Genomic DNA, 15,489 nt, shown 5'->3' on the forward strand with positions numbered 1-15,489 from the left:
GTAAATGTCTGCTCTGAGTTTATTAGCATCCTAATATGCCTCAGACAAGTGTTTTTTAAGGGTGTTTTCATTTTATTTCTTAGGAGAATTTTATGTTTATTCTTTCTTTATTACTTAAATGCTGCATTGAAGAAACAAATTGTCCATTGAGATGGGTTTAGTGGAACATTTGTTTCTTTCTTGACAGAATGGTTCTCTGCATCCATTAAAAAGTAGGAACAAAAAAGAAAGACATTTTATTTAAAGCTTTATATATGAAATAACCAAGTAAATGTTTATACGAGTAGACTTGAATTGTCAGGTGGGGGATTACCAGTCCCTTAATTAAAGTGAATGAATCAGCAAGACTCATGGCCTTTACCTTGCAGCTGTGTATCAGACAAACCCTCGGCAGGCTTCGACCTGTGGGTGTGCTGGGATTTCAGGTTTTCTTGTTGCTTTTCAGGAACATCACTGCCTTCTGCCAGTGCGTGCCAGCACTGACCCTGCCGCCCCCGGCCACGGAGGGAGAGAGGGAGGGAGGGAGGGAGGGAGGGAAGGAGGGCCACCTTCTCCTTGCCAAATATTTGCTACACAAATCTTGGTAGTATTTGCTTATGTCAATGAGGATTTGAAAAGTACGTAGAGACCTGTAATTCAGAGAGGTAGCGTGGGTGTGGGCAGCCCGTGCCGCAGCATGCTCCGTTGCGTCCGTAGTCTGTGATGCTCTCTGGGATGGCTCCAAAACGCTGCCCCACGCCTCATGCACCAAAAGGACAAGGACTGGGTTGGCAAATCCAGTCTGTGGAAAGGAGGTGGGGTGAAACGTCTCAGTGCAATTGCCCCAGTGCTCCTGCAGCTTCCCTGAGCTGGTGTCTGGTCCCTTCCCCTACCGCCGTAGCCGAGTCCAGCATCTCACCAGTCCCTGCAGCTTCCCAGAGAGGAGAAATGGCTGAGCATGGAGCGACTCGGTGTTTGAAACAGCTCATGAGGTTTACACTGTAGGAAGTTTGTTTTAGTAACAAATCAGAAGCGAAGGTTTGAGAAAGGTGGAGCTGTTGTGAGCTGAGGAGCACCCTGAGAATGCAAAACAAGTAACCACTTTAAATCAAGTGAATCAATATAGAGGCCAGCAACTGATAGGACAGTAGTGCAGAGCTGTCTAAATAAAACACGACTTACACTACTCACAACTGATTTTAGTAACACACCGTGCAGCTGTTATTTACCAAAGATGTCAGTTATTTAATTATAGTTTATACTAAAAGATATTCAAGGTCATAGTTGTGGTATATTCTTAATTACAGTCTAAGCTATAAAAAAAACCCAGAACATTTCACCCTAGGGAACCTAAAAATGGTTGTTGCCATTCCATCTTATTGAGTACTCTTGAGTGTCTGCTGTAAAGTAGGACTCTAAATCAAGAAAGGTTTAAAATTTTATCCTTTGATGGACTGTTCATCTATGGTTTCCGTGGAAAAGAGTGAGATAAACTCAGTGGGAATGGCTGAAGCAGGTTGGAAGTGCAAACGAATAGCAAAAAAAAAAAGGTCTCTGGAACTCTTTCCAACAAATAGAAACCAGAAAAATACATTTTTTCCGTACACTAAACTTGTCATAAATCCTGTTTTCATATCTGTTCTGCCAAGCTGAATTTTTTTGCTTTTCTTGTGTCAAACACATGAACTTCAACCTTTTTCCCCTTTTGGACAGGGGTTCAACCTGGCAAGAGTGAAGTGGCTTGTAACTGTTATTTTCTGAGCTTTAAATGCAATAAAGGAACATTTATTATTCCTTTTTTTTTTTTTTTCCTGGAAACTGACCAAAGTGTAATTTTCGGCAGGACTATGGTGAATTTACTTTTCTTTTCTTGATGCCATATCTGGTAATATCTGGCTCAAGGTAGCTGAATAATAAATAATAAAAAATAGATAATAAAAAAACCCTGTCATCGCATATTCTGTTCTTGTCATGAGTAGAGATGGACTGATGCTTATTTTTTTGTCTTAATGGACTGTAATCCTAGATGCCATGAAGATATGCAAAGCTAACTCAGTAAAAATCACTTGTTCAGGTAGTCCAAAGAGTGCCAAAGTAGCCTTCTGCATTTCAAGCATTAGTGTGGAAAAAGTTTTCCTAGGAAATGGTGCGGTATGTCCCTGTGTCCATTCAATAGCTCTGATAGAGGGTGTTCACAAAATGAAATGCTGTGAGAGTACTGTGTTTATTGGACTTTCTCACCCTTTTTATCTCAGTCACATAAGCCTCTTACCGGGCTCCTCTCCAGCCAAACAGCTGCTCAGAGCTGTGTTAAATAGTCAACACACAGCTGTGCCTTTCTAGTGGACAGGACCTCAATGTGTGACATTCATCTAGATGTGCAACATCAATACCAGCACAGAGCTGGGGAGAAAAAAACAGTGAAATAGTCCCCTTTGACTTCCCCAGCCAACACAGATGGAGGGTGGACCTTCTCACCATAGGGCTGCCCGCAGGCTGCAAGCCTCGGTAGCCTGGCATCGGTGTCCACATGCTGGGTCCCACACGCTCCCAGGGACCTACTCCGCTCATGCCTGAGCCAAGCATCAAAGTCCCATCTGGTATCCAGCCACATGTATACCACTGTTGTGTGGTTCTCTGCTTTTTTGATGCGCAATCTAGGTCAAGAGGAGTAAAGCACAGCCTGAGATTTCTCCCTTAAATCCTCTGCCCTGATATCTACAGGCATTTCTCCACAGCATTAGGGTCTCAGTAGGGTAGGGGCAAACCGAGTTTGGTTGGTTCACCATGCTTCTCTGGAAGCTTTAAGGTGAGGGGGTGCTGGTGGTGTCTGCTGGTTAATGTTTTGTCATCTTGTGTCTTCTGAAAGCTGGAGGAGTGAAATGTGCTGCTTCATGTTCCTGCTGGCAAGATCTGGAGCTGAAGCTGGCTGAATTTATCGTAACTGCTCAATTCTTCTTCTTGCAAATGTTTCACTGAATCTGCAGTCAAAGGACAACTTTGAAGTTTGGCATTACCTCCGGTGTGATTACACGGGGGACTCCAGTTTTCCGTTTAAAAGTGAGAGTTCATCAAAGGCCCATGAAAGTGAAGGATTATTTAATTACTTCTTGATTTGCCAACAGTATACTCAGCCCTGTTCAGAACATAAAGATACATAATGTCTGTTCCCCATGGAGTCTTAGCAGAGTCCTGAATATCGTTTCCTCCAAACAGGTTTCAATGTGTTTTCATCTGCTCATGCAGTATCCGTTGTGGCTCTAACTTAACAGACTTAAGAGTAGGGAAATGTATTATGAAAGGTTTGAGAACATCTGCAGCAGAAGGTCCCAGTTCTGCTCTGATCACATGTTTTTCAGCTAAAATTGTGTGAGTTGAAATTTATTTAATGGCTGAAATGGAGAGAAAACCTTTCTCTCGGGAAGAAAACCTCCGTGCACATCTTCCTTTTATTGCGAACTTGTTTCCTAGAAAAGGAGGAAGTAACTGACTTAGTTGTTTTAATTATTGTTATTATTTGTAGTTTCCCCATTCCATTTAAGAAGCTTCCAGGTAAAGAACAAAACCTGGTTTTCTAAGGGCTTTGGAGTAGCAATCTGGAAAGACATATTTAATTCTTTCTCCCGTCACTGGTTTGCTGAATGATATAAATAATGTTTCTCTGGACTTTCTAGTTCTTCAGTCCTTTATCTTGTAAACTGTAAACTTTTCAGAGGAGACGTTATCTTTCACTTTGTTTTCATAGTGCACAACACAACGTTGATCAGAATCTCCAACCGCCACAAAATTGACGATGAACACGTTAGGTTCACGCAGAGAGCGAAACCAATGAGACATCCACTGTTAAACAGAGAACTGTCATGCAGTAGTCTTCCGACCTCATCATTACCGTTACCTGTGTGTGTCTTTTCACTGCTCCCATTGCCCCTCCAGTGTCGAGCGCTACAGTGAGGAAGCGATAAGAGAACAAAGTTTTGCACTCGTGCACTGGCTATCACTAAATGACCAGTTAGTTCCACAGTCAGAAATAAAAATGACGTGATTCTCATGACTTGCCAGCCTTACCCTCGCCAGCCAGTGTGACGTACACGAAGCCCCGTACCGCGGGGGCTGAGTGCAGGTGGGATGGCTGCAGCAGGGACTGCATGGGGCAGCAGCACCACGTGACCCTGAGGGGTGGCTTAGCTCCATCCCTTCTTAGGCTCTTCTTATTTTTTTGTCAAACACCCCCACACAGCCTGGAAGGAATGTTTCCAATCACTTCCTCTTGGCAACCAGCCAAACAGCTGTTTTTCCAGAAAGGACTTGGGAAATGGGGATGTGTAAATCGAACCTTTGGAGCCAACTCCGTTTCCAATTTTGGTGTCAGCTTACAGTGATCAGGATGTGTCTGGGCTGGTGTGAGAGACTTTTGCTGCACGTGGCATAGCATCACCTGAGCTTGTGGGCTGTGTTGATGTGCACCACCATCATCTCCCCAGCCACTGGTCCCATATAGGGTGGCATCTGCCCATATTGGCAGTGGGTGAGCTCTCCTGCTCTTTCACCACGTGTTGTTTCGTTTTTTGCTGCAGAACTAAGGAAATCTCTAGATGATCCTTTGGTGCAAGATCATAACAATAAAAGAAGGCCACAGCCAAGAATTTTATGAATGTGCCTGGAAACTTTGTTAAATTGCAGTATCTATCCACATGACAGCTCTGCAGCATTCTGATGCCAAACCTCCAGAGAAAGTCCTAAGCACTTACAGGAAAGATCTTCTGCACTTAAAGTACTCAGTACTTTCAGTACATACGCCTTAAATTGCTTTCCAGACTGGGGAAATGTTGTTTCTCAACACAGGGGCTTTATCTAAATGATGGAAAGCCGTCCCTGTGGCCCTGCTTGTGTTCCGCCTCCATTCTAGGAAGAGACCTCAATGTCTACTGCCCTCTTTGCCCCAGTGTTATGCTTTCCATGAGAACAAATCTTAGGCATGGGGACAAAAAAGGAACTATGGTGTGCTCTGGTCTAAACTGTCAGAGACCCAGAACAGCACGTCTTGGAGCCAGAAAGTAGGAAAGCTGCTGGATCTTTACTTTGTGGCTAAGTCCTGGATTGTGGTCCCTGCGCCAAGAACTGCTTCTGAATTTTACCTCTTAACTGTTTCTTGGAAAATGGACAACCCATCTTTGAGGCAGCACCCAGAACACATCCTTCCCTTGGAAGGCAGCAGAACGAGTCTGAATTCTCTCAAGCGAATAGAAGAATCACAACACAGGCTCCAATTTCCTTGCAAGGAATTTAGCTGCTAGGCTACTACAGAAGAAGGAAAGGACTACTGGCAATATTATTTTAATACAGTGAGATCTGCCTATGTTTGTTTTAAAAAAAAAAAAAAAAAGATCTAGGTAACTTTCAGGTACGTAGGTCTTTAAGGCACCTACCTTAAAGGGACTGAAATATCCCCACAAGCTTTTATCTTTGTGCAATCAGTTGATATATGGACCCTAAGAGACTAAAAGTGTGTTCATGGCAAACTCAGGCCAAGGAAACGATGTCTGCTAGAATGCTATTGCCAGACTTTCCATTATAAGAGACGACCTTGCACTCCCTTCCAGAGAATTTTGGATCTCCAGTACTGACATAGAGGGTAAGGAAACTCACATTACAAGAGAAAATCGCCTTGATTTGTCTTTTGAAACAGCTTCTCGTTTTACTGCCTAATGTTGTGACGTACCACCTTCCACTCAGTAATTGCTTGTCTATCTGCTACAATGTGTTTAACATGAGAAGTCTTTCCCCCTTTGACCGCATTTTCTCTTTCCTTTTATCGACTTTTTTCTTTCTTCAAGGAAATTCCACATTTTGTGGAGTCTTCGGAGCGCTTGACTGAAACAGCTTCTAAAACAATATCTTAAAACAAATTCTCTTTTAAGACTTGAGCCATGCCAGATTTCTGAGGCAAATAGTCCTTGCTTGGTCGTGAAAACTTGAAAAATAATGAAGGGGAAACGAAAGAGGGGGATATTTTCATTGCACTGGGAGGATCTGTAGAAAGGCCTGCTTACTTGAAGCCACTGCCTAAACAGGAAAATTTGGAGTGCCTAAATCCACAATGCTGTAGTTCTTTGCAAAACAGTGAGCCAAAGTCTGGTGTTGGACTTCATGCTTAATAGCAATTGTGTTTATAATTGGCATCATCTTGTCCAAGGCACTACACAAGTTTGTTCTGTTCCAGCCTTCTCATGGAGGTGTTGGCGCTTACTGCAAACTTCTGCTTCAGTTATCAGGTTTCCCTTAAGCTCTTTGTAGCACCAGGAGAGTCATTTCCGTCTTTATTTTTTCACACGTTTTCTCAAGGTTTTTTGTATTTTTATTCTCATGGAGTTATTTGCTCCACATCATTAGAGCTGCACATTCTTGATATACACATTTTCCTTTTTCCTACTTAATTATGGAATCCCAAGAGAAAAATACATTCATTTTGCTGTTGGCTTAAAAGTCCAACAGAGAGATGTATTGCAACACTACCACCCATGAAAAAGCTAGCAGTTAACAAAAGTTTTTTATATGTTGGCTTAACATATGTTATTTCTCTGTTGACACTTTTGCTTTAATGTAAGACATTCAGCATGTTCTTTTTTGTAGAATAAAATCTCTATCAAGAAGTCAAATAAAGTCAAGTAATACAAGTCACTGCAAAAAGCAAACATCACAGAGTTTGATATGCCCATAAAAATACGTAAGGAATTGTTTTCTCAGTATTCATCTGTGGAAGTCAGAGCAAGGCACCCACCAAAGGGAATCAAGGAGAGTCACAGCCTTCATTCCAAGAAAATGCAGTCCAGCCTGTTCTTCATTTCAGGACTGTTTCGTTAGTACCGTGTTCAAAATGCAGTTATGATGGTGACCATTCCATAGTACAAATAATATTATCAAATGCAAATAAAATAATGCTTGCTATAGTGAGAAGCTGTCTCTATGAATTTTATGCCTGGACTTCCTTATCAATTGCCCACTTAATATTCCCATGAGTGGTCTTTGCTGAGGTCCTGTTCAACCATAGATTGGCTATGTAGTGCCAAGACTCGTGGGGTTGCTCTGCACAGAAGCACAGTCAGACCGCTAACCATTCTGTTACAAAATGTATGATGGCTCTGACTTGAATTTTAGACGGCTGGGTTTTTTTCATTCTCTGATACTTTCTGTACTGGTATACTGCACTGATTAATTTTGCTCCTTTGAACCACAGCTCACTTTTTCATTGCTTTGATATATTCTATATAGATATAAAACATATTCTTCTAGCAAAGATCCCCATACAGCTCAGGGATTCAGAGGGACCTGAGTGAGTGCACATAAGGTCTGAATTTGGCTGAAAGTGCACACAGCATCTTTTGATATTGCATCAGTGACAGAACGAGTCATGCTTTGGATTTGAACTCTGATGATGCCTGGAGTATATTTCATGCTCTTGATAAAAAGAAAGGACCTGTTGATAAGAGAAGGAGCAGGTACCCCGAGTTGCTTCTTTGAAGTGCAGTGGCAAGCCAACCACACTGAGAGTCTTTCATCAGTTCCAGTGGGGTTTGGGTCCACTTCTTAATTGCTCGGTTGCTGGGTGACAAGTAACACAGAGGGTGGTGTTAAAATGCCGTTCTCTTATTTGGGTCTTGCTCCAGCAAACTCTGAAAATATGAGCTTAAGCTGTAAGTTAGTTTGTAGTCTGCTTGAAATAAACGGGACTATTGAAGTTGTCTAAAGCTGAAAGCAACCTGAAGTAATGCTTTGGACTGGATCCACTGGTCCAATATACTCTTACATACACATCCTTATACCAGAATGATTGTGTTCTCAGCTTAGTTGCCTCCATAAGAGACACTTTACAATTTTTAGTCTGGCCAGGGTTGAGCTATTCCTGTTTCATTACTGGCAAACCCAACCCTTTCCCGGCCTTGGTCTGCCTCCTTGGAGAACTGCTGATGAACCGTGGTGGGAGCAGAGCTGACTAAGGTGTGTTAGGCTTCTGTCTTTAAAAGGACAGAGATATCTAAGACAGATACTACCATACAGTATTATTTTCTCCATTAGAGAGCAGAAATGCGATGTTCTGTTCACTGACAAGGATTCATTTTATTGTTTACATTCACTAAAAAAAAAAAATAAATCATTTTTAACAAGGTAAATGACCTTACAGTTTTGTTTCTTCCCAACAAGCTGTGACCAGCTATGGAATACAGTATTTCGCCCATGAACTCTGTCATCTTTTCCTCTGATTTACACAGAACCTTATGGATAACAAATAAAGTTTCTCCTTATTGCAGGAGGGTGGGGAATAAAAAAAAGCCAATGAATATCTGAACAGGCTGCCATAAATATGGCTTGCTTGGCAAGTCTGTCCCCGAGATGAACTGATTTGTGGCCTGGATTCAAAAATGTTTTACTGTTCTTTGCTTCTCACCCTGTGGATTCAGCTATTTAGATCAGGCTAATTTTCAACTGGAGGAACTGAAGAACTATTATTCTCCCCGAAGGTTATCTCATTTGTTTAAAAACTGGTGGCAAACCATTGACCGCTGTATTTGTTTCAAAGAGAGCAGCCGTGGGGGAGGAGGGTTATATCTGGAAAACTCCCACGTGCAAACTCCCAAGGTCCTTTCCTGAAATAACGAATAGTTTCATGAGGGGTAAAATGAACTTTACATGGTTTCCAGCAACTCTCTCCTCAGCTGTAGCAGAGGATGAGCTCATCAGGTTACGCCCCATGGGATTTAAGTGGGTATATTTCTTGTCATAAAACATGTCAGAATATGGTATCTTTTCAGCCTCTACCACTGTGTCAAAGTTGTTGAGGTTGGCCAACCACTTCTACAAGGGGAAGAAAGATAGAAACAAACTTATACACAGGACATCACCTTAGAAAGTGAGGCTAAAATTCCAGAAACCTTAGAAAAGTTGAACTAAATATTCCATATTTTTGGTGAGGTCCAAGACAAGGTCATCCTTTGCATTCTTCTTCTTTCTGAAGGAATTAACATTTACAGACTCTCCTTGCTCAATGGATATTGAAGAACAGATGTCACATATTACCAAGCAGTAATTGCCTTCTTTTAATTTATTTTCATGAAGGAATTCATTGTCTGCTGAATGATAATAAAAGCAAGTTTCTTTCTGTAGTAGGTACGTCATGACTGGGAGTAACTTTAACAAGAATGCGTTGATACACTGCTAAAGCTTGCAAGGAAACACAGGCATCCAGAGCAAACACAGGATGAAATTTGTGTTTCTGAGTCTTGCCACTCATGCAGCATGGCATTAGGAGAAAGTGCCCTAGCTGGGAAGGAGAAACATTGGATGTGCTGGGCACCCACAGTGAGGAAAGTCTTGAGACAAGCACAATTTTCTGAATATTGAGCTGAGCTCCCAGTTGGACACCCAGCTGCCCTCCATGCTGGGGGGCGAGGGGGTGAAAGTAAGCGCTTCTGAAAATGCAGCTGCTTTAAGCACTTGAATGTGAGCTGCTCTCTAATGTGGGCAGCTGGACTATCATGTATACCATTACATTTAAAATTAGTGGTTGGGAAAGAATAAAGAGGAAAAGAAAAGAAAGATTAGTTCGGATAAATAAAATATATTGCAAGCTGCTTCCCAGTCAGTTCAGACCCTGCAGGGAATTGCCTCACTGCGAAGATGTCTCCCAGCTTCCTTCCCACTCATCTGCCTTGCGAGATAGTTTCCCTCCCCCAGTGCAAGGAGGTCTTGTAGCTCCTGCCGTCTAGAATATCCTCCTTCTGTGCATTGTTTAAATGGCCTTTTTGCCTTATGACTTAACACCTACTTTTATTCATTGTGAAGTGATTTTATATGCTTTTTAGTAAATGTGACAGCCAGTGTATTACCCACTGTCGTCTTTTATTTACTCCCATAAAGCATTATGGAATACAGTTAGTATGTGACATTCAGGACACTGTAAAATACTGCATTGTAGTGCATTGCAATATGGGATAGTTCAGTGCCTTGAAAGAGGCACTGACTTTTCCTTTGCCTACATCTTTTCTCAAGCGGTTTTTTCACTGACTTTCCCCATGGCCAGTGTCTGGTTTCCACAAGTTCCCCCAATGTATGTGATAAGGACAATGCTTGTCGGCTTGGAAAGGTCCCATCATTTTAGTCTCACATCTTAGTTGCTACAAGAAGCACGGGAGTTGCTCACATCTGCTCAAGCTGTTTCCCAGATGCTTGATGATTCATGAGTGGCCAACCTCCAGAGACCGAGTTTGGGTTGACAGTGTTCCTGCATCCAACTAAACCAGTTAACTCTGCAAAATCCCAGTGAAAATCCCCTTGGAAAACTCTAGTGCTTTTGGTTTCAGTCCTGGCTACGACACTTCAGGTTGTAATTTAGTGCATGGAAAGAGGTAAGAGGTAAGAGGGAATTAAGCCGTTTCAGAGCACCTAAAAAGTCTGCTCCATTGTCAGGTGAAGGCCCTGAGTGGCTTTGCATTGTGAGTTATAGAAACAGTATTTATGGCCATTCTCATCAAATGTACTTTCTTCCTTTGTGGAAAAGGCATATCTTCAAACTGTAATATTTTTATATCCTCTATTTTACTGTCCTGAGCATTGTCTCCTTATGCTTCTCTCCAACCTTTCCTCTATAATGCCTTTATAATTACGACATTTACCATGATAGAAATAACAAGTCACGGTACTTTGATTTTTAAGCTTTTTAATACGTGCAGCTTTATTTCTCCATTTACCCCTTCAACTTGGATGCTGCAGAGCTGCGCCAGCCATTGCATTTCAGCACTGGCCTTGGTCAGCTGTGGTGGGCTTGCTGGCAGAGCACCCCAGTCTGTGGGGTTCAGAGTTTGAGTTAAATAGAAAGCTGTGACAGAGTCTATCTTCTTGGGGTATAAGAACACTGGTAACATACTTTCTCAGCTGGTGTGCGAAGCACATGTAAAAGATACTGTCCGCAGTGCTCTGATCTCAGCACCTGATGACTGCAGAGTAAAGCCTGTACTAGGACTGGCTGGGAAAAGGGAACCTTTCCCTCCGAAGCATGAACCACAGCACCACACAGTGAAATGTGTGCTGATAGTGGGAAAATAGTAAGTTTGTTGTCCAAGAAGGAAGAGCAAAGTACTCTCATATATCGGATGAGTTCTGCCATGTTTTACTGCAGTAACTTTTGTTCTGATTTAGGGAATGGTTGTTTCATTCAAAAGAGCAGAATTTGCTTCCATCAAAACTGATTTATTTTTATCTGTTTTTGTGGACGTTGTGGACATAGTCCTGTGAAATACCCTTGTCCTCTTGGGTGTAGTGGCTGTTTTCAGATCCAAAGGTCCTCAGCATTTCAGTAGGAACTCAGTAGCGTTGGCTGGACATTTTGTTTCATTCCACATCAGGGGGAAAAAAAACAGAGGTGTCTTTATTTTTATTTTTTCAGAAAAAAAATAATATAATAAAATAAAATAGAAAACAAACTTGAATGTAGATGCTGCTGCTGAAAATTGCAACAAAACTGATGGGTGGGTGGTCTTTATTTTCACTGAACTGTCAGTTTTCCAATGCAAATTGTTTGGGTAAAACAAAACAAAACAAAACAGAACTGGCTAGTTCTGCACTTAAGCTATGGAATCAGGGCTGTATTTGCCTAGAAAGGGTGGCTCAGGGTGTGAGAACATTTCATCTCGAATGAAAGCATCTTAAAAATATGTCACAAATAGATCTTTGGAGATAGTTTTTACAGGAAGCCCAGACTTTTAACTTCTAAGTTTCACATTGTTGGGAAACTAGAATTATTGCCCTGTCAGAAGGGTACAATGAACTGTTGACACACAGCCACACTTTGCTTACAGCTATGTACAGGGAGGTATTTACAGCCAGGAACCAGTGAAGGGCAACTTGAAAAATAAATGTACTTACCATTAAGTTTGTGCCTTTTCTCTGGGTTCCTGTTTTCCATCAGCATTTATGAAACAAATATATTTCTTTTCTTGGAAAAGCTTAGAGAGCTTCAGTCAAAAATTAGATTTTGTTTTAAGAGTCAGAACTTTGATTACCGTGTGTGACAGATGGCTGTGGCTGGTTGCTTACTTTGGTTTTGTATTTCCAACATACTACTGGGTCATGGTTCTGAACTTTCATAGGGTGCCTTGGTGGGAGAAATTTTCCCGCCGTTTGCTCTTCCTCAGTAGCCAGAGAAAACTCCAGTTTTGTATTTCTGTTGCTTGTGGTGAAACTGGAGGTTGACCTGACCTTCAGCAGAGTACTGGGGGCGATGTTCAGTTTAAGATGAGGACAGTGTAGTCTAGGCGTTTACATAAAAGCTAGTGTCTGAGTTCCTGTTAGTAAGTAGAAATTTGGTCAACTCAGTTGGATGACTGAGTCAAAACCTGTCCGGGTGTAGCTCCCACCAACCATGTTGAGAAGGGCTTCAGCTTGCCCATGCACAGGTGGCTCTGCGAGACAACACAGCTTCCACAAGACTTCTGCTGGGGGTTACTGGATGTACTACTGGACCTTCCTGACCCCATGGAGGCCAGGCAGGAAGCCATACTATGTCTTAAATGGTGTTAGAAATCTCTCTGTGAGTAACTGAGCTGAGCCCTAGATCCCCACACCTCACAAGGGGAACACAGGTAGCTGTCTCACAGATGGAGGCTCAGATCCCAGTGTCTTAACTGGGAACTGAACCCTGCCATGATCTGCGTGTTGCCTTGGAGCCTTCTGATCCTCAAAATTTCACCACACTAAAGTTGTGAATACACAAAAAAAAAAGTAGTTGTTTGCAGTTCTTTGACGCTGGGAGCGAAATTCCTGTGTCACTAACAGCTGGACAATGCAAGTGCATGGTGCAACTGAGAAGACATTTTGACTTTTAGAGCTGCGTCTTGCCACAGTTCCTGTTACCCTTGCAGCCAGGGATTTACAGCAGCTGAGGCTTTACCTCAGTATAAGTAAACTTCAGGAACAATTGAGTGTTTTCTCAGGCAGAAGTTGTGGAATTTGAATTAAGCAAAGACTTGGCTATTTGTTTTGAAGTTACTCAAGAAGGCGGATGGTGGGACAGTTTCTGACTTCAGTTACATCGGTGTAAGCGTGTAGTAGCTATTTCTGTTAATGATCCATTGACAGCAAATGATTCACACCATATAAATAAAATCAAAATGTGACCTAACACATGCTTCTGGGAGGAAATGCTTAAGCACAGTAAACAAACTTAGGCTAACTCGCACGCACTTTCCTGCAGCCCTGTATTGCTTCTTTTGTTTAGACGGCTCTCTCCCCAGAGCACCAAATTTGGGAAGCAGGGATGTTTCCCTTTTTACTTAACTCTATCTCACTTCATTGTTCTTAAGCTTGCAGCTTTTATTAAAGTTTAAATTCTGTTTTAAAACCAAAATGGTGAGAAGGAAATTATATAATCGATATCAGTGTAAAAGTAATGATATATTTATCTTAAAATAAAGTCTATATAGTTGAATACTGTTGTTTTTATTGTTGACAGGGGGTTAAATTTAGAGAAAATACGCTGTACTTCCTATTTAATAATAACTGCTCCTAGACCCAACTTTTTATAGATTTTAAATGCAAATAGTTTGTGCTGTGTTGTAAACTGTTGTGTTTTTTGCCTTCCTGTAACTGGAACAACATACTAATTTCTACAAGTTGTGACTACTAACAGAGAGCAATCACCTCACAGACTTGTACCGGAAAGAAGAGACCATCAGCGTGGCAGGGAACGGCTGCATCCACAGTCCTCGCTTCCCCAGCAGTTACCCCAGGAACCTCCTGCTGACGTGGCGGCTCCACTCCCCGGAGAGCACCAGGATCCAGCTGGCTTTTGATAATCAGTTTGGACTGGAGGAGCCTGAAAATGATATCTGCAGGTGAGTGGCGAGTGGAAGTTTGCAAAGGGCTTCTTAACACCACCTTCGAGCTTAAGGATGTGACCACTGGCATGAGACTACAAACCAAAACCTGGGTATCTCTGGCCAGGTCTGTGATGGCCCTGCTTGAAGAACTGACCTCCAAGGGTCCCTTCCAACCCAATTTGGTCTTTTTGTTTATAAATAAACTGAGCTGTCTGGGGTGTGAAGCTGTTTTGGCCGGTTTTAGTCTTTCTATAATATTTAAGCACAAGGCGCTTTTACACTCAAATCCAGCTACTTAACAACTCTCTACTACTATAATAGGATATTGTCCTCTATCACCTCTGTCCTGTTTCAGCCAGGCAAAAAAAAAAATCTATTTCAGTAGGTGGAAAGCTCTGGAAGGCATGAGTGAGTAGGTATGTGTTTATGTTGGGGTGTGAGGGACAGATAAAAATGCGTGGAAAAATATTACTATGTTCTTCAAATTATTTCTTTGTCTTTATTGTTATTCTTCACTGGTTCGGTTTCTTTTAAAACCTTTAAATATAAGCCCACAAACATCAGTGTACTCTGCATACTATTATATATAATAAAGTATACTTTACTTGTATCCCGATTGCTTTGGTTTCCCCTTCTAAGCAAAAGTGACCATAAGCTCAGCTGCTCTGGCTGATTAACCCAGGTGGATAAACTGCTTTGCGTTAGCAGAGCAGAGAGGTGGATCTTGCCAACATTCACTAAAACAGTATAAATCCATGGAGTTTTTTGTTTATATTTCTTTCATTCAGCTATCTGTTCTGCGGGAGAGAGCAGGCTCAGGATTCCCATGTGGTCTGAAAGGCAGATTGCTGCCATGCTACTTACATAAAACGCTCAAGTCTCAGCTTCAGCTCTCTGCCTGATCATGTTGTTACTTACGCCTTATCTATGCAGAGAACTGGGTTGTTAGGATTTCTGCGCAGCCAGCCTCTGCTTATCTTATCTTCTTCGTCAATTAATTTGCATTTATAGGGTTTGGCAGCTCTGCGGGGCTTTAAAGGGTGGATTTTTTTTTTTTTTCTCTTGTTTTGCTTTGTTAATTTTCTACGTTACCAATAGAGAGAACCATTTCTGCTGGTTTGCTTTCCATTTAGTAATAAAAGAATGCAGCCTGAAACTGGCTCTCCTTCCCTGTGCCTTGATGGTCTTGGCAGCCACTGCTTCGCTCTGGTGCTGTTGGTCCAAGATCAGCAGCAGTCAGTAATGGCAGTTTCCTCCTATCACCGCAAACGCTTTCCCAGATCGAGAGCCTAGTGCATACAGAAGCGGCCTGTTAATATTTACATAGTGGATAAACTGTGGCTGACCTTAAAGCATTGCAACTTTGAAATGGAGGGCTAATTTACTGTGAAAAAAAAAAAAAAAAGATGAAGTATTCTCTTGTCAGGAGCCATTAAAGGTGGTGGCACGGTGAGAGGAAGTCAAGCTGTTACTGGCATTAGGGGTTTGGGGACTGTCTTGGAAGACAGTCCGCCTGCTTTTTCCAGAGCAGCTAATTTGGGATGCAGAGAGAAGCAAAGACCTTCTTCCATCATCCATAGCATCTATAGAAGCTGGAGAAATATCACATTCTTTTCTGCAATAAAGCTTTCCCTGGCATTCC

At 42.0% G+C, this 15,489-nt stretch overlaps 1 protein-coding gene across 1 annotated transcript in view; it reads left to right on the forward strand.

Moving 5' to 3' along the window:
• The window catches only part of PDGFD (platelet derived growth factor D), a 147,023-nt gene that overhangs the window by 71,892 nt on the left and 59,642 nt on the right, over nt 1-15,489 (forward strand). Inside the window, exon 2 of the mRNA XM_009889398.1 lies at nt 13,658-13,862. Within this exon, the coding sequence (XP_009887700.1) occupies nt 13,658-13,862 (205 nt within the window). The remainder of the gene's footprint in view (nt 1-13,657; nt 13,863-15,489) is intronic.

The sequence above is a fragment of the Charadrius vociferus genome, unplaced genomic scaffold, assembly GCF_000708025.1.
Source record: "Charadrius vociferus isolate BGI_N301 unplaced genomic scaffold, ASM70802v2 scaffold87, whole genome shotgun sequence".
Taxonomy (NCBI): domain Eukaryota; kingdom Metazoa; phylum Chordata; class Aves; order Charadriiformes; family Charadriidae; genus Charadrius; species Charadrius vociferus.